General features: G+C 37.3%; 2 protein-coding genes across 2 annotated transcripts; both read left to right on the forward strand.

The window, feature by feature from the left end:
* The first annotated feature begins 9,694 nt into the window (after positions 1 to 9,694).
* Positions 9,695 to 10,480, forward strand: LOC149140130 (uncharacterized). Its single transcript, XM_089450900.1, has one exon. It carries the CDS (start codon positions 9,695 to 9,697, stop codon positions 10,478 to 10,480), a length of 786 nt encoding a protein of 261 aa, XP_089307026.1.
* A 14,453-nt stretch (positions 10,481 to 24,933) lies between these two features.
* Positions 24,934 to 25,458, forward strand: LOC149140131 (wall-associated receptor kinase-like 20). Its single transcript, XM_089450901.1, has one exon. The coding sequence runs from the start codon at positions 24,934 to 24,936 to the stop codon at positions 25,456 to 25,458; it is 525 nt and encodes a 174-aa protein (XP_089307027.1).
* The last annotated feature ends 201 nt before the right edge of the window (positions 25,459 to 25,659 follow it).

Here is a 25,659-nt window from a genome sequence, read left to right on the forward strand (position 1 = left end):
GTGTTATACATTAGGAAGTTGATGAAATGGACCAAAGATGTCGGGGGATTTCTTTAGTCCCTGAACCATTCCAAAAAGGACTTGCAGTTCAAATATTTATCATTTATTATATACTGCCATATACCTCTACCAAAGATGACTCTTCAAAGACTTTTTGTTAATAACGCCCATCCAAAAACCCTCAAGTCTAGAATGCCCCATCCACCACTCTCTTTCTCTCTTATAATGACATCAAATCGAACCAAGTGGAATTTTTGCTACTCCCTAACCCTCGACTAAAGGAAATGTGTCGTGATAGCTCTTATTTGTTGGATGATTTTTACTGGAAACGGGAACAAGTGCATCAAATACAATGAGATCTGCTGCAATACAGATTGAATGAGTGTATATCTTCCACCTAGAGATAGCCAGCGATGGGTCCATAAGGACAGTCGCTTCTGGAACTTCTCCAATCACCAAAACTAGTATGTAATCATGTATCCATTTGGTTTCAATTTGAAGCCCAAGTATGTGAGACCATCCTCTATGTGCGAGACTGCAACCCCAAATAGCCCAATAATGTTGGTTATCTCCCCAACATCTCCAGAGGAATGAAACAACATATATTTGTTACCATTTGTACATAATCTAGATGCAGCACCATATCTAGCCAAGATTGAATGTAAGACATTCCATTGGGCCCAAGAGATCTTTCCACGAGACAATGAATGTTTGATAGAGACACCACGAGATACTTGCAATCCATGGAAAGCTCCTCGCATACAGGCCACCCCAATCTTCTTGCTCAGACCATCCATGACCAGAATCGATAGTAACAGGGGCAAAGAGCACCCTTGGCATAGCCCACGGTCGCCCTGAAAAAAATTGTTGGGAAACCATTTATCAAAACAATGAAATTAACGGGCATTACACATGCCATAACACAACACACATTTTCCACGAGAGCCCAATCTTCATAAGAATCAATCTTAGAAAAGACCAGTCAACATAGTCGTGGGCCTTATGAAGATCCAATTTCATAACCAACGCCTCTTTCTTCATTGTATGGATGGAGTGGATGCACTCTTGCACAATAACAACAACATCTTGTATCTGTCGTTTGGAAAGGAACCCGATTTGTTCTGGATATAAATGATCTGAGAGAGTTTTCTTAATCTTGAAAGCAATTCACTTGGAAATCAATTTATAAGTAATGTTACAAAGGGAAATCGATAAAAAATCCGAGAAGGAAGTCAACTTGGAAGACTTAGGAATAAGGGTGATGAAAGTGGAGTTTATAGCCCCAGAGACACTAGAAGATATACGAGACTCCTCAACCATATTCAAAAGATCCTTCCCCATAACATTGAAAAATTGCAAAAAAAGTTCTCCCGTCCAACCTTTAGGGCCAGGACACTTGTCCTTTGAAAAGGATTTGAGGACCATGGATATCTCTTCAATAGAAACCGGATTACCTAGGGCAGCATTTGATTCCACCGTGAATATGCTAAGATAGTCATCAACCCCCTAGAGCTAAGAAATGATGTTGACCCCATTTCGAGCCGAGAACATGCCTTTGAAAAAATGAACAACCTCCCTCCGAATTTCTGCGGTACTGAGAACTCTGCCACTCAAGCAGACTCCATATCCCAGATAACATTTGAGTTTCTCGTTTGAGTAGCAAATTGTTGAAAAAATGGGTATTTCAACCAGCCTCCTTAATCCAAATGCCCGACTTTTCAGTCGCCAGGAGGCCTCCTAAATCTTTAAGATATGACTTTTCTTATTTTCAAATACCTACAAGCGAGATAAGTGTAAAAGGGACAGGGTCACAAGATCCAAATTATGACTAAGACATTCCATCTCTGAATCAAGCCACTCCAATTCCATTTTCATCTTATGCTTTTTATTACGCTTCCATGCACAAAGTTCACTTTTTAATCTGCTTAATTTCATTGAAATCAAATCCATCGCCGAGGTTACCTCAGTGAAGGACATAGATAACCAGGAATCTCAGACCAATTTTTTGAAGTCCTCCTCTTCAAGCCAGACTCCATTGAATTTGAAAGGGAGGCCTCTCTGCCTCACCTCCCCTCTCCATTGCAGAATAATTGGCAAATGATCAAATATTTTAGCCCAAGACACCCACGACCAAACATTTCCCAACAGTTCCATAATGCTCTCATGTACCACAAATCTATCAAGTCTTTTCCCAATATGTTCCTTCCTAGCTCTACGATTACTCCATGTCAAGACAAGGGGATGTAGGTGGACATCCACAAAATGATTCTTTGCAAAGAGATCTGTGATTGCCCAACGAGTCAACTATACATCGAGAACCCCAACATTCACCTCCTAAAGTTGTGGCATTGAAATCCCCAACGATAATCATGGAGCTAATCATTAAGATCCCACATTCATCCATTATGTTCCAAAAAGCCTGTTTGTCTTGGCAAGGGGCATAAATATTAAGGAAACGCAGATAACAAGGGATACCCCTAATAAATCTAGACAACATGATTCTTGGAAAACATTTGTAAGCTTTAAAATTCACCCATTGATGGTCCCATGGAGCCACCAAACTGCCAGATAAACCGCATGAATCAACAACCACTATATACTAGATATGATTTGGTTTTGTCCTTCGAAGACATGGATACTTGAATGAAGATAATATAGGTTCGAACAAAGGCGATAAGGTGTTTACGTGATAATTTCTTCGAGGCAACCCCAATCCCCTCAGGTTTAGAGAAAGAATATTCTTGAGGACGACCCAATGGTGGGCTCATTTGCTCTAAGGGCCCGAGAAATGTCAGAAGAAATGATGGGAACCCGAAAGTCGCTATCCACACCAAAACTAGGGACTTAGCAACTGATTTCCCATGAAAGTGTCCACTGCCCTTACCTCCTTGCCTACACACTGTTATATTCAAAGCATGTAGAAATTATGATGTAGATTTGCAACTAGTAAAGAAATTTTAATCAAAGTCACAAGACACAAACCTACTCTACCGCTTTGCGGAAAGTAATTCATGATATAGAACAATAATTTCAGATATGCAATAATAAATAACACACATGCAAAGAGTATATTTACTGGAGAAAACAAACTGCTAAAAACCCCAATGCTTGTTTGCATTAATCTGATGAATAAAGATGTATTACAATTGCTTTACTCAACTAAGCGCAACCTATCTCTCTACTCACTGAGAAGCTCTGAACCAGACTTAGTCAATTCTCGCCTCTGCTTGAGCTCCTATTTCCTTGCGTCGTTCCTTGAGAAATTAGGCCCTTATTATTTAAGAATTTCTCCAAAATGGAGTGGAGCACACAATTGTTTAGGTTGATCCTCTGACTGCATGCAACACCTGTACACTCAAGTCTAATCTACAAATGATGTTACATTGCCTTGAAATTTCCACCAAGCCCGGGGAACTTGAATTCTTTGCATGCACTAGCTATTTTGGGCTAATTGATCAGTGAATTAGATGATCATTGAGTTTCACTGAGGTCCCACCACTGACCTTCCACTAGTTCCTCCAAAAGTTGGAACTAGTTTAACCGAAAACAACCAGAGATAATTGACCTTGATTGCTACAAATTAGTAATCACACATGCTTAACTGAATTCTAACTCCAAATCAAATTTACCGAGTAAACTAGGTGACACAAGCCATGTCACACAAGTTAACTACATCCAAGTTGTCTGTCGATGTGGAAATTCGATTTTTCTCAATTTAATCAAAGGCAAAATCAAATTGAGAATTTCTTGTTGTATTTTTCAACAAAGCAGACCTAGGGCTAATGGAAGGAGTCGACAAAGGATCATCATATTTGCATCAAAACCTCAATATCACTCCCAACAAAATTGTGGGGGGAGGAGTCAAACAGAGGGACAATCGTGAATGAGTGGGTCAGAATGTTCACAGAGGGAGGATTACTGCCATGTTCTGTAACCTTATCCAGAGAGTGACTGGGTAAAGATATACCCCAAATCCGGGGTCATGGGAGGGCTCAGGGGAAGGTCCAATATGACACCACAATGATTTACATAATTTGGAATAGAAGAGGGTTCCAAAATGAGAGGGACATGAGAAACCAGGGAAGCTAGGACAAACAGGGAGAGGGTCTGAATTCAAAGTTGTGGGTCGAGCCAAAATTTCATCAAGTCCATAGGAGCCAATATCCAACCGAACATCCAAATCCATCAATGAGGGGGCGAGGAAGATGTGGGGAGATAAATATATGAACAAAAGGGAACTTCAGATACAGTAGCATATGAAATACCTGGATGCACACAATCCTCTTGTGCAGTAGAATTTCCCTGTGTGCGCTGCCTCCGATCAGTCCACATACCCTCGCCTCCGATACGATATCGAGTTTCCCGGGGACATATATGGTGACAAAATAAGCATTTGAAGGGAATTCCCCAAAAATCCACCCTTTGTCTGACCTTAATCGGGACCTATTCTAAATCAATCTTCGCAGGTAGGCCACCAAAGAGGTTAACCTCCACCAACAACCAAGTAATTCGTTTTTCAACAGTGCACAGGCTTTTTGAATCCAGGAAGATAAACACCTAATGGCATTACCAATCTCCTTAATGGCACTACGGGTCCAAAATTCCAGCGACAAGCCAGAAAGTTTAACCCAAATGTATCGATTACGGAAAGTCTCTGATAGAGGGTTGAAGCCAACATACCAACGATGTAATTTCAAGAAGCTGCGACCGCTCACCCAAGGGGACTTACGGATGTGTTCCACGTCGTTATGTTGAAGGACATGAATAACGAACCATCCACTCATTAGAAGACTAACCTTGGGATTACACTGAAGGATATGATACCATTGTTTCTTAACCCAGTCCTGCATATCACTCTTTGTCATATCCGAAAATGCCCGTTTACCCACCAAAGCACGCTTTTGCAGAGTAACAACTCAATCCCTTAGAACATTGTGGCCAAAATTGCTCGAAGGAAGTCTTTACCGCTTTTGCAATCCCTCGTCTATGTCTCATACCACGTATCTCCTGATGCTTCTACCCATTGTTGTTGACATGCAAAACAAGAGGGTCTGAAGGCCCACCACGTAGCATACGATTGACATGTAAAGGAGGGGGGCTCAGTGTCCGGTCATCAAGATGTAAGTTAGCATATGCCACGTCAATGACCATCGTGGCATGGATGAGTGCCTTGGGGTCAGGTGAGTCAGGCCCAACCAAGCCATCTCACCCAGAGGCGAGAAATCCAACAACGACAAGAAGGAAGTCTAGTACTCGAGGGCCAAGATTTAATTCCAAATCCGTCTAAAATCCAAGGATAATAAATTCAAATCATATCTCATAAAGGAATAGAAAGAGTTGTTATACCTCCAGCAGAGTTGCAATTTGGATTTCTCTTTACCTATTATACAATTTTTATTTTTTTTTGTTTATGTTTTGGGTTTTTATGTTTCTTGTCAAAAAATGTGATGTTTAAAATTTTGTCTTCCAAGAGTAATGTCCTTACAATAAATTAACCCTTCACTAATAAATGCTTATTATAAAATTAGCCTTCAATAACATAATTATGTTAAAATTTTCACATATTTATCATAAGGAAAAAAAACAAAATGACCATAAGACACAAATAACTTATTAGATCTAGAATCTTTGTTTGAAATTGCATAGAACAAGTACAATAAAATATTTGGAACTTGAAATCAAATGTCATTGCCACAGACATGCCATATCATTTGTATATATGAAATATGACTAAGGATATCTTATGGGACATATAAGATGACCAACATAGTAAAACTGTTGAATGTTATCAATAAAAACTCAAAAGTAGATTAATTAATATGGTTTATGTTATGATTTACTTAATCTAATATATACTAATGGATCTAAAGATAAAGTACATTTCACTGTATATATTTTAGCATTGCTTTGGATAATGAGATATATACTAATGTTAACTAGAATGAATGCACAGAATTTGAACCTTTTAAAAATTAAAAGACTAAAATTATAATAAATGGACATTGTAGATCTCTTAACATCATGTTATAGGATTATGTTATGATTTCCTCCACTATTACATTCTTAGAGAGCAAACACTTATAAGTATTAAATGTGGTAAAAACATGCTCTGATCAAATCCTTCCTTCTGTTTATCACCAAATTGTAGTAAAATCAATATATATAAACAAAAAAAGCATTGCTTATTAAAGTAACATTGAATAAAATCATAACAAACTCACTCTAAAAGGGCTCCAAATCCTATCTAACTAGTTTATTTTTTGGACAAAAGAATTTCATTGAAAATTTAAAATAATTTACACCTTGGTGTATTATTTAGAAACTATGCCCTTTAATCTAAGTTGTAGACATATCAACTAAAAATTAAATATATTTAAATTATAATACCTTGACAACAACAATTGCGGAGGTTTCAACAAAACAAGCTAAACATTTGAAACATGTTTATTTTTCTTATTGAAAGTATATAATCAATCCTAGGTAGAGTACTGATGGTTATCCATTGTATATCTTTCAACTTCATTGAAAAACAACAATTTATATTATACCACCAGAATATTTAGAATCCCCATAAGACTAAGTTCATGCAAATTAGGAGATAATTTCTAGCATTATCTAATATAAGGTTTGATACAAAATAGAGATATATGACACCCTAAAAGGGCACAAGAACATACCACCATCGTCTAGTTTTCATATCCATCTAATAAGAGAAATTTAGTTGACAACAAATTATTAGTTGATACATATACATACTATTCCAAATGATGGTTTACTCCAAAATCCAGTTACACCAAATTGATGTCACAACTTACAAGTTTCTAAATTCCATTGCTCCAATGATAATGTAAGCAAAGAAATGCCTCAAGTTGCATGGAAACTATGCATTAAATCCAAAGAAAGATGGAGATTGGATATCTATGCAAAAGAATATCTTCATATCTAAAATTATATATATATATATAATATATATATATATATATATATATATATATATATGAATTATCTTCCTTTCAAATATTTTGATAAGAGATTTTTCGATTTGATTTTTCTGGCCGCTTGGTATATCTCCAGTTAAGATGTATCTAAGTTAGTTTAATTATTAATTATAATTATAATTATTAACTTTATTTGTTTTTAATTTTTTTTTTTAAATTTATTTATTTTCTTATTTTATTTTGAGTGAGTCAAATGTCATAAAAGAAATTACAACATCTCTACCATATTGAAGAACACTTTGCTCACAAATATTATATTATAGAAAAGAAGGAAATCCTCAGTGTCTTAAAATATATATTGTAACAAAAAAATAGTATTTACATCAAAACAAATTTATTAAATGAAAAATTCATTACTCAAATACAATATTAAAAAAATATCTCATTTAATCGAGGTATGTTTTTTTTATTGATTATTTAATTTAAGGAAGTCTATCTAAATATGTTAGAATGATTATTATTACTAATTATATTATTTCTTATCCATGAAATGCTTTTTTTTATGATTTTTTCTTCTTAATTTTAATTAAAATGTGGAAAAGATTTTTAATTTTTAAAGTGCCAAATCCATTTATGCATTCAAAATTTATTTTAAATAACAAAAAATGACTTTTTTTTTTATGATTTTTCTACTTAATTTTAATTAAAATATGGAAAAGATTTTTAATTTTTAAAGTGCTAAATCCATTTATGCATTCAAATATTATTTTAAATAACAAAAAATCACAATGTTGCTTGAAATTGTATGACATGGTAAAAAAGGTGTTTCATATATAAATTAAAACGCACCTTTCTTATCTTTAATGTAAAAGAAAATAAATTCACTTATAATAAATTCAATTAAAATCATAATTATTTTTTAATATAAATATTAAACTTTTCAAATAAAAACAAATAAACTTTATCATACTTATTAAAAAATACTAATTCTCAAAACACAGATCTCTTGAAAATTAGTTTCGGAGTTCCATAGGGAAGAGAGGCTCTGTGCGCTAGGGTTTTAACGCTTTCTGCGACGGCAGCCTGCTACAGACAAACGACGCTCTGCAAACTCTGACGAAATCACGATCCTGGGCCTCCTGCCAGAGGGTTTAGCTATCCATGGACCCCCCTCAGGGGGAGGGTGCAGCGCCTCCCCCGCAAGACGAAGCTGTGCGGCAAGGGAATCAAGAAAGCGATAAACTGGCTCATCAGAGTGAAGACGGTGAGGATCTGGACCAACAACAAGCAAGACAAAACAATAAACATCCCAAGGTTAGCTCGGCTACATGCAAACCTGTAGCCTCTGTGCGTCCGAGGGTAGAACTCCCAGGACACAGGATCAATGCACAGATTCAGTACATGAGAGACCATGCCTTAATCGGTAAGTTCATTGGGCTTTGGCCGACTGAGAAGGCGCTTAGGAGCTGGATTGCTGTGAAATGGAACCCAAAGGGACATATAACCCTGCAACTGGGACCAAAAGGCTTTTTCACTGCCATTTTCAACTGCTTGGAGGACAGGAACAGAGTGCTGGATGGAGGGCCTTACTTCTTTAATGCCGTCGGTCTGTATCTCAGAGGTTGGGTAGAGCGTTTCAACCCTGACAAGGAGGATCTCAGCTGGGCTCCGGTTTGGATCCGACTTTATTCACTCCCAGTGGAGTATTGGGAGGAAGAATCCCTACAAGCGATTGGAAATGTTCTGGGAGAATTTGTCAAGGTTGCTGAGGAAACAAAAATCCGTAAATACACTTCATTTGCAAGAATATGCGTCTACATGCATCTCAATCAGGCGCTCCCAGATGCGGTAAGTGTCTCTCATGATGATATTGAATGGGTTCAGTTGATTGATTACGAACATGTACCATTTAGATGCCGAAGATGTCATGCCCTGGGACATTTATTCAGGGATTGTCCTTTAGTTCCAAAACCTTCTCCTGTTGCCGGATCTGATTCATCTGGTGCAGATGGATTCACCAAAGTAACCAATCGCAGGAAAAATCACAAGAAACAGGCCTCAAATGCTAGAGCACCTCCGGCCAGTTCCTCCAGGCCATCAACACGGAATAGCTTCGAAGCTTTAGCTCACCAAAATGATACGAGCCCAGAAATTCCTGCCCCCACAGAAACGGAGGTGATGAAGGTCAAACCGCAGAGGCAGGCAGATCCCAAAGGATCTCAAACAGAACCCCTGTTCACAGGGGCCTCTACCTCAGAGAAACAAAAAGCCCCAGTATGGAATACACAAGGAATGGACGTGGACAACTTAAACTCAAATACCAGATTAGCAGAAGAGGAATATGAGGAATTCAATGACGCTCAGATTATGGAGGAGGAAACAGAGGCTATAGATATTGGGGAACTGGATATCCCAGGCTTAGAACAGGCCTGCACTACAAATAATTTTGAAAATATTCCAGATAGACAACTTGAGAATTTGGAGGAGATCCTAAATCGAGCGCAGAGGCAAAAATCTTTAGGTATTCAGACAGGCGGCCCCTGGGATGGGAAATTCATCACTAAAGACATCAAAAAGCGTGGAAGGAAAACAGACCTCCAGCGAACAATAAGAATAGGTAAAATGTTAGTGGAGTCAGGCAGGTACTCCAAGCTAACTAAGTACTATAACACTGATCACAACCCTTCCCCATGAAGTTAATATCTTAGAACATAAGAGGGCTTAATAGCCCAGGGAAGAGAAGAATTCTTAAAAACATGATGAGGCAAGAAAAACCACAAATCCTTTTCTTGCAAGAAACTAAATGCAATTCATATGCTGTGGAAAGTATTGCAGCTAAAATCTGGCCAGGGAGTCTCAATGCGGCGGTGGATGCTCAGGGGGCTTCTGGAGGCCTGGCAATATTATGGGACTCTCGAACTATCAGACTAGACAAAATACATGCAAACAAGAACTTTATCCAAGCAACATTTCACATCATCGGGACAAATATACACGGGCTCTTAACCAATGTATATTTCCCCCAAGAGGCTCCACATAAAGCAGAAATACTCAGCACTCTCTCTGCAATTAACCACAACAGGGAACACCCTTTATGGATTTCTGGAGGAGACTTCAACATGATTACTAGGCTGGAAGAGAAGAGGGGTGGAAGATGCAGAGGGAGTCAGGAAGGGAAACCTCTAAAAGACTTCATTCAAAACAACTGGCTCATGGATCTACCTTTCAACAATGGTTTATACACATGGAGCAACAGGAGAGCAGGGACTCAGCAGGTGGCTTCTCGTCTGGACAGATTCTTGCTCTCAGATAATGCTATTCATATGGGTGGAGACTTTGCAGCTTCCATCCTGCCTCTGTCGGGATCTGATCACTGGCCCATCTCCCTTCAATGGTCGCGTCCTGGCAACCTGACCCGGAGACCATTCCGCTTTGAGGAGTTTTGGTTGTCTCATCCGGATTTTCAAGAACTAATCACTTCAGAATGGAACAAGTTCTCCCCCCAACAGGATCTAAGATGTTTCAATTTCAGCAGAAGCTAAAGCATCTTAAAAGCAAGATCAAAAGCTGGAATCACAATTCTTTTGGTAATATTTTCCAAGTCCGGAGCGCCCTTGAGATAGAAATGAAGCAACTGCAATAGAGGATTATAGATGAAGGCCGATCAGATGATATGTTAGAACGGGAAAAAATTCTTGAGGCGCAAATCATAGAAAGGGCTAAGTAGGAAGAAACGTTATGGAGACAAAAATCTCGAATCAGATGGCTCAAAGACGGAGAGAAAAATACAAAATTCTTTCATAGCACCACAATCCAGCGCAGAATGAATAATAACATAACTCACCTTCAGAATGAGCAGGGAGTCAAGGTGGAAGCGCATGAGGAGATTGAAAGCGAACTCCTCAACTATTTCAAGCAAATGCATAGCGAACCAAATGCAGATAGATCGAGGGCCATAGACAAAGTTACTCAAAACATTCCTAAAATTGTTTCAGAAGAGCATAACCAACTTCTCCTTAAGCCTGTTGACTTACAGGAGGTGGAATTAGCAGTTCGTCAGCTGAAAGCGGGAAAGGCTCCAGGCCCGGATGGATTCACTTCTAACTTTTTTCATAGCTTCTGGGATTTGATCAAGTTGGAAGTCTGGCAGGTGGTGGAGGAATCGCGATCCTTGAGATGGATGTTTCCGGGAGTGAATGCCACATTCATTGCTCTCGTTCCCAAGGTAGATATGCCTAGCAAGCCTGACAAATATAGACCTATTGCTCTGTGTAATATAATCTACAAGATAGTTTCCAAGGTCATTGCTTCCAGGCTTAAATTGCTGCTTCCTCTCATCATCTCGCCTGAGCAGTCTGGATATGTTGAAGGCAGGCAGATTACTGATGGTATAATCCTAACTCATGAAATAATTCACTCCTTGAAGCAATAAAAAAAGCCAGGTATGCTCCTCAAACTAGATCTATCGAAGGCTTTTGACAGTCTTAGCTGGTTATATATTAAAAAAGTTTTAATCGCTTTTGGCTTTGCTCCCCCCTGGGTTAGATGGGTCATGAGTCTCATCTCCTCTTCATTCTTCTCTGTTTTGGTCAATGGCATCCCCTCCTCCACTTTTCATCCCTCTCGGGGTATCAGACAGGGAGACCCTCTCTCCCCTTTCTTATTTGTTATTATGGCGGAAGGATTAGGCAGGAGTATTAAGCTAGCCCAGCAGTCCCATCGCCTCAGAGGCTTGTCTTTTCATAATTCTTCAGCCTTCACTCACCAGCAGTTCGTTGATGACAACATGCTCTTTGGGCATCCCTCTGTCCAGGAAGCTTGACAGCTCAAATCTCTTCTATCGGACTTTTCGGATGCCTCAGGTGCTTCCATCAATAATTCCAAATCTCAGATCTTCTTTTTCCACACCCCAGCTACCACTCAAGCCGCCATAGCACGCATTTTGGGCTTCTCCATTGCTAACCTCCCATCCACTTATTTAGGTGCTCCTCTGATTGCCTCGGCCCTCAAGCACTCCTCATGGAAAGTTCTCTTGGAAAAATTAGAGACTCGTCTCACCTCCTGGACTCACAGATCTCTAAATATGGCGAGCCGGCTGGTACTTATAAAAGCAGTCCTTCAGGCCATGCCGCTGTATCTCTTCTCCATCCTAGCAGCGCCCAAATGGGTGCTCAAAGAAATCAAGTTGCTCCAACGATCCTTCCTATGGGGCAGCAACGGTCTCAGGCGTAAGTGGGCTCTTGTCAAATGGGAAAAAGCCTGTCTCCCAAAGAATGGGGGTGGGGTTGGATTAAGGGATCCTTCTCACAGTAACGAAGTCATGGGTGCTAGAATTTGGTGGAAATGGCTAACTGCACCTCTCACCCCATGGGCTTCTCTATGGACAGCCAAGTATGCAAGCCATTGCCCAGTGGAGGAACGAATAAGAATTTCAGAAGTCAGCATGGGTTCTCTCATATGGAACTCGGCCAAGCAGCATAGAAGTCTCATTCAGCAGCACAGCTTTTGGGAGGTGAAGAATGGAGACACTGCACAGTTTTGGGAAGATTCATGGCAGCAGATGCCCAAATTAAAGGAACAATTTTCTCACTTGCAACCACCGGAGCAGAATATGCAAGCACAGGATAAAGTTAAAAACTTCTAGAAGCTCTCATCAACCCAAGAATACAGGGAATGGCTCAAGGCGGATCAGTTCTTGAGTCAAGAAACGCCACAAGTCCAACAAATGATAGACACAGAATTAAAGAAAAGGAGAATTCTACCTTCCGAGGAAAAGGATATACTTAGATGGGGATATGAAGAAAAAGGTACCTTCAATACAAGAGAGGCTTACAACATCATTATCAAAGATCATTTAGTGAAAGATCCTATTTGGAGCAAAGTCTGGGACCCTTCCCTATGGCCGAAAATCTCCACCTTTCTTTGGCTCCTATGTCATAACAAGATTCTTACCTGGGACAATCTTAGGAAGAGGAACTTTCATGGGCCCTCAATATGCCCCAATTGCAGACAAGATGAGGAAACCGTAAAGCATCTCATGCACTCCTGCCAATTAGCACAAAAGCTATGGGAAAAGGTTAGTTTCCGCTGCCAGAGGGAAGGAAGAGTTCACGGAGACATCATTACCACAGTGCGTAACTGGGAGTGGACACCATATCAAAGCAAGATTTTAAATTTCCTATGGAAGCTCATTCCGGGCTTTCTTATGTGGGCCATATGGAAGGAGAGAAACAACAGAATTTTCAAAGATCACTCTATGCCTCTGGAGAATATATGGAAAATAATTTGCCAAAACATTGAGGAAACCATTTCTCTCAAAACCTGGTACCAGGAGGACCTTCCAAACAGCCCCCAAGAACAATCAATATGGGCCAATTGGAACCTTAACTTGAAGCAAGAACAGATAATCAGAGGAACACAGCCTCCGAGAAATCAGTCACCTGAGAAATGGTTGCCTCCTCCAGTGCATATGTACCAGCTTAACTTTGATGGGGCCTCGAAGGGCAATCCGGGCAATTCAGGCTTCGGAGGGATCTTCAGAGATCATAAGGGTACCCCCCTCTTAAACTTTCTAGGCTCCAAGGGATGGGATACCAATAATTCGGCAGAATTGGAAGGTCTCTGGCAGGGCCTTATCCTTGCGCAAAGCAATGGATTCTTTCCGCTTATTATAGAGGGTGATTCTCAGATCATTATCAACATGATCTCCAAAATCCTGCAAGGAACTCCCTCTCACAAAGTTGGCAATAGCTGGAGGATGGCTAAAAGGCTCGAACTCATTGAATGTTGGCTCTTCTCTCACAGAGCGGTCACGCTGAAGCACATTCGCAGAGAAGGAAATAAAGTAGCGGATTTATTAGCAAACATTGGAGTTGAATGTGGGGTGAACCTTCATGCTGGATCCTTATCCAGGCTGGCCTCTGAGTCACAACTCTTGGACTATAAAAATCTTGTGAAAAATGAAATGTATCAGGAAGGAGAAGCACACCCGGATGCGGGTGAAATCAATGTGTCATAATGTTTCACAGGACAGATGGAGGCGCTTGGTACTACCAGATGCAGACCCGCGCGATTCTCCAGAAGCTTATTTGGTTGATGTGTGTGACATTCAAGCGGCTCACTCGATTCTTGAGGGATCATTTGTAGAGCAAAAGATTTGGCACGCTCTCTGCATTTACTACTCGTCCCGTCCAAGGTATGGCTTTGGTTATTTTATCCATGGCGTTCAGGGATTTCATTACCACTGTAAGCGCCCTGCCTTCATGTCTCTGGTTAAAGCTGGAAGTGGGTTTCGGGGGCTGGCTGTTCTCTGCAAACAACGGTGAGTTTTCTTTGTGTATTCCATTTCTTGTTCACCTCTGGCTTGGGAAAGTGTGGCGTTTAGATAGCGGTCTAGTCTCTGGAAACTTTGGCAAGCTTTCAACTTCCCCTGCTACTTTTCCTGCGTCGCTCTCCCTGCATTTACAGTCCTGCCGTCCGTGTCTTAAGTTGGTTTCTGTGTTGTGTAACCTCTCTCTGGGTTCTGCTTTCGGTTTTCCAGATTGTTTCATCACCCTCCGGTCTCGGCCTCTGCGGACTCTCCTCATCATGGTGCGCCACAGCATGAGGAGTCGTTCCGGGGGAAGTCGGGGAGGGCGTGGAAAACGGCCGGCTCCCAGCTCTGTGGATCCTGCTCACAATCCAATTCCGTATCATGGGTTCCAAACAACTCATTTCACTTTTCAGAGCAATTTGAATAGACCTGTAATCACTGCCAATATCACCATTCTCTTCTCTGAAGAAGAAGCTCCGCCTCCAATTCGGGTGCACCTGATGTCTGAGCCTCCTCAGGAAGCTTTCAAAGGAGCCAGCAGTCAAAGCAACAGACAGGTTACTGCAGGGGAAAGTCTGGCGAAAGATCAGGGGGAGAGACTTGAAAGGAGCGAGGCTCCCAGTGCCTCTCGGCCTCCGGAAACCGCTGTCTCGAGGATTTGGGAAGAGATGGATAGTGACACGCGTCCCCTGATGAGGCACCCAGGTGATGAAGATGTTGGACATGAGGATGCATGGAAGGATAACGCCTGTCTGGTGGTGGAGGAACCTCAGCATGAGGACGCTGCATTTTGAGGCCATCTGGGCCCTTTCCTTTTTGGTTTTCCGGATGACTAACATGATCAAGCTCAAGCGGTTTTGGACGCAGCTTGGGTCGGAAATCTTCAGACAGGCAGTCTTAATTTTCTCTATGTTGCTTAGTAATGTAAAAATCCTCTGGAATTTCGAGCAATGTAATGGTCTCTGGAATTTTGAGCAATGTAATGGTCTCGTGCTCTGGTCATATGCTCTAGAGAGACGGCTTTCACCTCCTCTTCATGTTTCCTTGGTTAATTCTTGGTGGCTATATCTGCTGTCTTGCTTATGTATCTAGTTCTTCCCTCACAAGGGATAGTTTATGTTGTTCTGAATGCTCTCGGAGGATGATTCCCGAGGCTTCGCCCCCTTGTATTTTTACTTTGTTTTACAGTTAATAAAATTAGCATTTGCCGAGAAAAAAAAAATACTAATTCTCATCTTTATTTATATAAATATTTTTTAAACATATTCAAAATTGAAATTATGCTCCAAATCTCTTGCTTCACGGGCATCTCCACACACTCAATTATTCATTACTAATTGGTATCCCCACGGCCAAATAAATCTCATTAGTCTTAAACCCAAATAACCTAATTTACAAAACAAAAAAATATCCCATTGAATTTTTTTTTTCAATGAATTGCTCAAGTGGACTGTTTACATGGGTCATTGTAAAGTTCTATTTATCCGCTGAATATATCTATAATGTGTAAGTCTTTAGTTTGGGCACGACAAATTTTTTTACTTACTGTAATTAATCACAAGGATGTTAGCTTCGAACATATTCAAAATTTCATTGCCACGCGCTTAATTTGAAGCATGGCGTGGATGTAAAATTATCATTATCACTTACAATAGGACCATGACAAAAACACAGACTAAACGAAAGTCGTTGAAAGGTGGGAGATGAATGTTGCCAGAGACGGGATGGTGTGAGCATGGGCCGAGGGTTTTACATGGAGTTTGCAGAGTATGTGTGCTGTGTGTGTCTTGCAAATATTACCAAAAGGCTCTAACTCAATGGAAACAGACACTTCATGTATTCGTAAAGCAGGTTGGCTTCTCACAGAGTACGCAGAGTTTGTGTGGAAGGCATTGGCAAATGGTGAAGATGCCAATCGAGTATTTGAAAATGCAGTAAGAGATTAACCAGAAGACGTGCAATTGTTGGGCGACTATGCTCCTTTCGGTAAGAATTGACAGATATTGATTGGTGATTATAGTGGTGGCTAGTTTTAAACCACCAGATGACCCAAAGATGTTTGGCTGTGTGAAATCCAATCTGGTGAAGATCTTTTTGGGTAGTTTGGTTCAAGCCCACATTGGCAAGGAATGTACAGAGATATTTTTTCAGGTATTTTCTGAGAAGGCCTCAGCGCTTCTGCAGTGCAATCGACCTTCTAGACTGTCACCTTCACGGTCGCTTCCCTTATAAGAAAGTATTCGACGATGTCCATAGAATCATTTCAATTTACGTGAGAGGTAATCCTTTTGATCAACATATTTATGTGGAGTTGTAATATTATTTAGTCGTGTTATTATTAAAACGACAGGGCCAATCTGTTATAACAAGTGATATATGGCAAGTTGTGGGGAGCTGCATCGAGATTGGAAGGACAAAAGATGGAGAATAATTTTGTATTGGAATTGCAAGGACATGGTTACAGGGAGGAGGAAGTGCACTGTGTTTCGAATTTTGATAGTCAATTTGAGATTTTTTTTTTCCAATTGTATTTTAAAAATGCAAATCAAATAGTCAAATTCCTTTATGTGAATTCAATTTTGTGAAATATTTTGAAATTTATAATTGAGTGATAGTAAGTCAAAGTTAGTAAAATTGGGTTAGTTAATTTATTTATATATATGTATATTTTCTTGTTACAATTGGGATGATGTTAATTTCTTTTTGTTACAATTGGGATGATGTTAATTTATGAACTTATTTTTCAACAAATTCACTTTCATTATTGATAGTTTTTAAACTTTGTTCAGTGGTCTGCTGTCACATCAACCCATAATAATGTTTATTTAGGGCTACAATACATAAAAAAATTCTATTTATTTTTTCATTTTCTACGAGTCCATGTTATCTTCAACAAATATCAAATCTTGATTGTAGATGGACATTACATCTGAGTTCTCATCTTCTTATTTTTCTACTTCTTCCTGGCTGCTACTAAAATCTGCACACTAGTAAACATTTGCCAGATTTACAAAATTATCATTATTTGGGTTCTTTTCATATTCCTTTATGTTGAGAGTTTTTCCCCTTTCTCCATCTCTGTCTTCCTTTGCCATATCATTATGCTTTATAAACAAATCTACATTTGTTTCTGCATCACAATCTTTGTACTTAGTTTCATCTTATTCATTTTTGGTTACTCTTCCACTAAGTAATTTATCTATAATTTTCTTGGGACGCAACATTTGACACCAAATTTCATCTCAAAGGTGTTCATCATCGTAATTAACTTTAAACTCTTCAATATCTACTTCCCATTCTCCATATTCATCTTTATTGGTTTCCCTTGATGGATCTAGCTTTGTCCCTTCATTCTCTCCAACAACCTTCTCTATAAAAAAAATTGGTAGCTCTGCTTTAAACACAAGCTCCCTTTGATGTATTAATATATTGCAATGTGGTTCTTCACTTTTTACTATACTTCATCTCTAGAGTATCCCAAAACACTTTTACAATGTTTACTTGACCAAATTCATATAAAATACTTTAAAAAATCTTGTCATAAGTTGTTGTCACAATAAGAAATAATGATAATGCATTTTTTCTCTTATCATGGGGATCAACTAATTCTTTTTGAACAAAGTGCAATACATGATATGAACAAAATAACTCTTCCATTTTATTTTCTCAAAGTTCATAATTCACACCTATGAAAGATGGCAAACTATGCATTAATTTGTTCAATTCTTCATCTGGATATTTTATTATTGTGTTTCATTTTCTCTTCATCTTCATTGATCTACTCCATATATGCATTTTGATTCTTGTCTTCATTAGATATGGGTTCCTTGGTTATAGCCATAAACCTATGTTGCAGGAAACGTGGCATAGAGGTCCGTTTCCGTACAGAAACGGGTACGAAACGCGTTTGGTACAGCCGTGAAACGCGTTTCCGGCCATACTGCCACGTTTCCCGAAACGGAAACGTGGCCAGTACGGCTGGAAACGCGTTTCAAGGCCGTACGACCCACGTTTCCTCATTAACTTGTGTTTTTTTTAATTTTTTTTTTTTTAAATTTGTTTTTTAATTTACTTTTAGGGCATGTTAGTGACTTCTAGATGTGTGTCTAAAGTTATAAAAGTGAATTTTTGCCCTAGTGTTGATATGCAGTTCATCAGGAAGTTTGAGGCATATGCAATTCATGGTAATGTTAAATTCTTAAAGTAAAAGTGATATTCTCCTTTATTTTTCATTTTCATCCTTTTACTTAAATTTTTAACATTACCATGAAATGACTCAGGATGTTTGAGAGTGGTTTCGCCCTCATTGGATTTCATATGGAGAAAGTATAATTTTAGATTTCACTCAAAATCCAGCAGACTTATTTGTTTTTCAGGATTTCAGGATTGGGGGGATTGCAATGTTTCCATTGGATTTTATCATGTACTAAGGTATGGAATTTGTATTTAATCAAGAGAATCAAGCCCTCTATGCAGGGGAAACTCCCAATAATCAAGATCATGTAGGGTACTAGGGTATGAAACGTGTATTTAATCAAGAGCACTAAGGTCGTTCAACTATGTAGGAGGAGACTCCTAATACAACAGTGGTCCTTCTAAAGAATGGGATGTGGATGCAGAAAATCCTGATTTGGATCTCTCTCTTGCAGCATTATAGTCTTTATTGTACTTGCTGCCTCATATATTAATATAAATAAAGGCTGATTTTGAGATTTGGATATATAATAAACGTTGCTTTTGGATATTCCGATATTTTTATTTTCATTATGTGATCATTCATGAGTAAATGTGATGTAAATTAAATCTTAATGTTTAAGTGCAATAAATTATAATGTATCATTTATGCTTTATGATTGCACACACACACACACACACACACACATATATATATATTCGCGTTTCCCGTTTCCAAAATTTGGGGAGGTCGCGTTTCGTATCGCTTCCCGTTTCGGAAACTCGTACCCGTTTCCCCGTTTCGTGCAACTTAGCCATAAACACTCCATATTTTTCTGCAAAATATGTTGCCTCTTCCCTTTCATTCTTTCTCCTAATTTGTTTAAGTTCTCTTCAAAATTGTTTAAGCCTCATGAATTTTGTGCATTCCCCCTCTATCTTCAATTTCTCTTCACGATCAGCGACCAATTCATGCCAATCAACAATGGAAACAAAATCCCTTAGTGACTTCCTTTAAACAATCTTTAATGTGACTCACAATTTGAGTTAAACAAATAAATTTCCTCACGATCTTTAATCTTTAATCCCTCTTGTAAATAAATTGCCATGAATTTTAATTCATGTAAATAATATATGGAAATTATGTTCCAATGGTTTTCTTTGATTAAATCACATCCTTACTTTTTAGTGGGTTATCTTAAACCATTGCAATTCAAAGATGATCCATAATTTGCATGAATTCAAGTGGTTTCAAAAAATTCCAATAAACCATGGTTTCAAGTAGTTTTCAGTAATTTGCACGATTTCAAGTGGTTTTCAATCATTTGTACTACTGCAAGAGATTTTATTTAGTTGTTGCTACATCTCACTTTGTAACTACATGGTATTATTTTCAATGTTTATTTTATCTTAATTTTATTGTTTCATTTTCCATTTCTTTTTGGTTTTCAATCATACTTCCTAATACATACAATATGGAGCAAGTAATATGAGAAGTGAGACAATTTAAATTACTTGTATTTTCATGAACTTCTTGTTCTCTCAATGTCTAACGACTTTTTCTCATCCTTTCTTTAGCTTTCTCTCGTATTTCCTCTTGGATGGAAATTTTTTTCTTTTTCTAGATCCAAATCTCATGTTTGTTGTGAATCTTTGTGTAATTTCCACACTCTATTATTTCTTTATGAAAGAATGTTTGTTGTTTTTTTTGCACAATCAAATTTAGAAACTAAACAATTTGTTGACAACAAAGGCTCGATTTAACCCTTTTGTTGTATGATCCGCCATTAATACCATTAATAAGAAGTTGGTAAGGTCGTTGGCGGGTTGACTTTTTAATGGCTCGATCGAGCCTTTGAGCTCTCGAGCCGCTAGTTAACCACGAATGCTGCCCGATCAAGGGTTTCTTTAACGCTCGATAGAGAAATTTGAATTTTGAATTTAAGCGCTCGATTGAGCTCTTGAAGTCCTAAAAATTGCAGTTTCAACACCTCTTCTGCAGATTTCTCTACAACCCCATTTTGTACCCTATCGGACTTCAGGCAGAAATTGTCCTTAAGTGGCGAAGTTGATCACATTGGATTCGTGAAAGAATCCTCTATCCAATGGCATATGAATTTGAAAGTTGGCATATGAATTTGACACTTTCAAATTTATATGATATTTTTTGTCTAATTTCTTTTAAACATAACACTTGAAATTTTTTTGGACAGTTTCAAAGGGGTTGAATAAAAAATCAATAACATAAAATACACAGAATGAAAAAATTTCAAAAAATACCACCATCTTCTTTTACAAGTTCTGTTCAAAAGGGTACTCTTGGATTTTCGATTTATTTAAAGAGTTGAAAAAAATCTTATGTGAACACATGTGTCTCCAAAATGAAATTGAAATATTACTTCACCAACTTCGAAAATATATATATAATTTGCATAAAAAGATAAAATTTTAATATGAAAAACTTATTTCTCTCCATGTAGATCATGCTCATATATATATATTTTAAAAATTATACTTTTTAGACTAAATTATGCTACATGAACACACACATATCTCTTAATTTTTGTGAAAAATTGCAAGGACATATATTGCATTTAATGGAAAATTGAGAGATTATACGACACTATTTTTTTTTGTTGCAAAAATATCATTAGGAAAACAACATAATTCTCCATATATTATATTTTTATTCCGAATCAAAATTCATAATTCTTATATGAATTTTGAAGGGTGCAATTCCATAAAAGAGGAAAAACTTGAAATTTTATAGCGACATTTGGCCCAAGTGTAACCCATCTTCATGCTTTCACTAGGTAAGGAAGATGATATTAATAAAAGATTGCAACAACATATATAATTGTCATATATAGATTTAGTATATAAGTTCCATTATGCAAGAGAAAATTGTGGAATATGGAAAACCATAGGAAATTGTACTCTTTAGCATTTAAATTTGAGGTATGTTACCATCACCGAGGAACATAAAATAGATTCAAAACCAATTCATAACAAATAAACTCAAGATTAAAGGAAAGATTCCCTATCATATCCTCTTGATTGAAGAAAGTCTTCCCCTACTTAAAATCATGAATGTGACTGGGTATCTCATGTATAAGAAAATGTTAAAGAACATGGAGGCTAGGAGGTTCTTGTAACTCTAGAAAAAAAAACTACCTTTATGGGATGGCATGAATATTTCCACTTGTGGGTAAACCATTGGTGGATTAAAAGGAGATTATTTTTTATAATAATAATAATATTTAAAGTATTATTATTTTGAAATTTAAGGAGAAATTTTGGGGCGATAAAGAGTTAAAGGAAAAAAGGAAAATAAGATAATATAAGGAGGTGATCAATGTCAATATGGAAAATAAAAAATATATCTATGTTTTGACTACTATTAAGAATGAAATGAACATTGCTAAAAGAAGAACAACTTTTCATTGACTTCATAGTGAAATTAGATGTTGGTCAATTCCCAAAATACCATGGGACCAAAGAGCTTGTCACCTTTGTGACAATATGAGGGTTGAAGATGACAATTACTTTCTCTTAGATTATCCACTTATACTCACATTCTATCTAATTTTCAAATTATTTGTGATACTACAAGTTTCTTAACCTTTTAAGTGAACCAAACTATAGTCACCTTCAAATGTTTCTTTTAATGTTTTTTGAAAGTAGAAAAAAATGTTAAAGAATTCCTAATAATTTCTTACTTTCTTAAAATCCAATAAAATATTCATCATCAACAATAATATACCTAAACACTTATTTTTAATTTAATTTGTATTATTTATATTACTCTCAATTATTCTAAATTATAATACTTCTCATTAATTCTAAAAAGATAATTTATAAATTTATTTTCATAATATTTTATTTAGAATTTTTCCAAAATATTTGTTTTTTCTGTGATTTAAAAATTGATTAAATATATTTAATGAAAATATACATATTTGTTAAATATAATTACATTAAAAATGAAAATAAAAAAATCTGCTTTCAATTTTCACAAACTATTGGATTAAGATTAGTAATGAAACTACGTATTGTTTGATAACATTAATTTAACTCAAATTTAATTAAATTAATTTTGACTTCATTATTTTTTATTAATTCAATATTTTTTATATGATTATGATTTTTTTATTTTATTTTAGATGTATTTTTAAATATATTAAAAAATATAATTTTTTAAAAATATATAAATTACATAATTAAAATTTATAACTCAAATAATTTTTTATCAAAACTTAGACCAACTCAATTTAAAAAATTTATTCTTATAAAACCCAAAATATGGAAAAAATAAATTATATGTTTCTTTATCATTTAAAATATAATATATTATATAACATTATAAACAAAGCTTATACTCCTATATTAAAGTCCACACCATTGGAAATCCATAACCAACATCCTAATAATCGGACTAACCACGTAAGAGTTTGCAACAAAGAAAAGCATAAAAGGTCAAGATAGATATTATATAATTTTAGCAATGCATTCCCTAGCCAACAAGCGACACCCGTGGGAACTGATTTTAACCTATATTATTAATTTATTTACAAATTTGTAATTTTATAAATCTTTTTATTTTCCTAAAAGGTTAACAGTAAATAGAAAGATAATATTTTTATAAATTATTATTTTTAAATATGAAAGTCCTTTTTTTAATTATTACCTTTAAACCTGGCGAGTGTAAAATTATTTCCTGCCCATCCAAAGGAACAGTTACTGGGTTTAGTCATTTTTTGTTATTGGGTCGTAGTTATTCTTCTCCAAATTAAAAAAGACACATTTTTTTTTAAATTGTGTAACAAAGGTGTCTTATCAATTTCTTTTTATTAGAATGGAAATAAGGGAGGCTGCGAGGCAGCAAGTCCCTGCATTAAGTTCAAAACATAAATATGAATAGAAAGAGAATAAGTGGCAGCGCAGCGAGCAAACTACGGCATATATAAAAAAATAAAAGGGCGGAACAAAGAGTTCTTTCAGCGTTTTAGCGCATCATCTGTTGTAGGCAGCCAGCAAAATACGACATATATAAAAAAATAAAAGAGCAGAGCATAGAGTTCTTTCAGCATTTTAGCGCATCATTTGTTGTAGTCTGATAGAACAGAAAACCAGCGATATGAACTACCCTGTTCATATTGCTTTTCTAGTTAATTAATTTTCATTTGCAAATTCAACAACGTCAAGTGAGACATTAAGCTAAGACACTAATTATTATTATTTATTAGAAGTTTAAGATTCATGTTTAATATCAAAATAAAAATTTATAAAACAATTATTTTCTTCATAATATATAGAACGCCAAAGAGATGCTCCGCAGCTTAATATGGCAATATAGCAATGAGTAAAAAAAATATCTAATGCGTTATACAATATAATATCATAACAACACTTCGAGGGAGAGATACAGCATTACTTCGAATGCTGGACAGTCATAAACGGAACCAAACTTATTAAAGTCATTATAAAAGTCTGTTAGTATTGGACAACTTATGAGGACCAGCCACTTTCTCTCTCCCTTACCACGTGCATTGCATGCAAGCCATGTGCTTGTACTTATTTTGCAAGTACTAATGAAAAACTTACATATTATCGTATTATTCTTATTGTAGGACCTTTAAATTAGCTATTCTATTGAATCAATTCAGCAGAAATTTTGAATCCCCATACAATGCTAATATTTTTACTTTCTTTTAAAAAAATACTCATGACACACCATATAGCAAAGAGGTGAAAATGTAAGAGTAAGCTTGTTCTCCAGATGACATTTTCGACATTTATGAAGAAGTGCCATGTTAAAGCCTAATAGAACAAATGAGGTCAGCCAGAGCGAGAAATAGTCGATTCGACATTTATGAAGAAGTGCCATGTTAAAGCCGAATAGAAAAAACGAGGTCAGCAAGAGCGAGAAATAGTCGATTGCCCTTCTATGTCAGTTGCAAGAGCGAGAAAACGACATTTGGTATGCCACGTTTCCGTGCGTACAACATACGTGTTAATAGCCAGAGGACTCAATTACAGGAACCTGACACTTATGCTTTCAGATGGTCATCCACAACGAGTATCGCCGGAAGCACAAAAACTGCGATCAATACTGAGGTTTGTGAGAGATAGGTCTGAGATTTATGGCTCGCTAAGGTCGAAATTATCTAGGGATTGGTAGACAATGAGAGATACAATTCTGTTTTGGAGTTGGATTTGTAAGGCTAATAAGAAAGAGTGAAGTAGGAAAAAAATGAACCTGGAGCAACAAATTAGGAAATCGGCTTCTGATGGTGAAGAGCTAGAGACGCTTACATATGGTAATGTATTTGGTGTTTGTGGAGAGGTAGCAAAGCATCCCATAACTCCCAGGGATGCTGCTCTCATGCAGAGTGCGGAGGCACTCGCCGAACCGCGTCGTAGCGAAACTTGAGACAACAGATCAATGCTCTGAGGCAGCAGGGAGGTGAGGGACTCATTCCCTGTGGCATTAGTATCAATCCAGCCACCATGAGGCTGGTTATTCAACCTTCGCCTCTGCTTAACGATTCTTGCAAGACTCGAGACATGAATAACCAGGGACTGCAATTGAATCAGAGCCTGCCTTTCAATCTTACAAGTACGAACATGGTTATGCTATTGAACGACGATCCTATAATACTGGCATCGCCATTGAATTGCAGTTCAAGCAGTTCGTGTCATACATATATTAATGAAGCCGAGGCAGCCATGGCGTGTAGGAAAGATGGTGTCTGTTGCACATTTATAGCGGGAGGTTTTACTGCTTCTCAGAAAATAGGGGTACACTCAGGTGGTTGCAGGGCTTACACGAGTGTCCTAAATTTCAACCTGGCGGTGCCTGCGAGGCAGTGGAACTATGGAGTAGAGATACAGTGGGCTGCACCATTGGAGCCTTCTTGTAAAAGTCAGGCAGATTGTGACCAGAACTCTGCTTGCTCACCCATTCTCAGTTTCACAAATTCTGTTAACACGAATGAACTTGAGGATGTCGAGTTTTCTAGCTTCAATGTCTAAGACTAAGGTCAGAATGGAGACTGAAGCTACTGGTCCTGGATAAACGTGTGCTTCAACAGGCTCTGCTTCTAGATCTTGCTCACGAAGGTATGGGTCTTTATCTCTAAATTCAGAATCCCAATCAAAAGCATGAGGGAAAAATGTAAATATACAGGTTTAAAAAACTGAACCATGAAGAGATAAATTCGCCTAATCAGCTAA

Source organism: Pinus tabuliformis, chromosome X, assembly GCF_031772625.1.
Source record: "Pinus tabuliformis cultivar Carrire ecotype Pingquan chromosome X, CPIR1, whole genome shotgun sequence".
Taxonomy (NCBI): Eukaryota; Viridiplantae; Streptophyta; class Pinopsida; order Pinales; family Pinaceae; genus Pinus; species Pinus tabuliformis.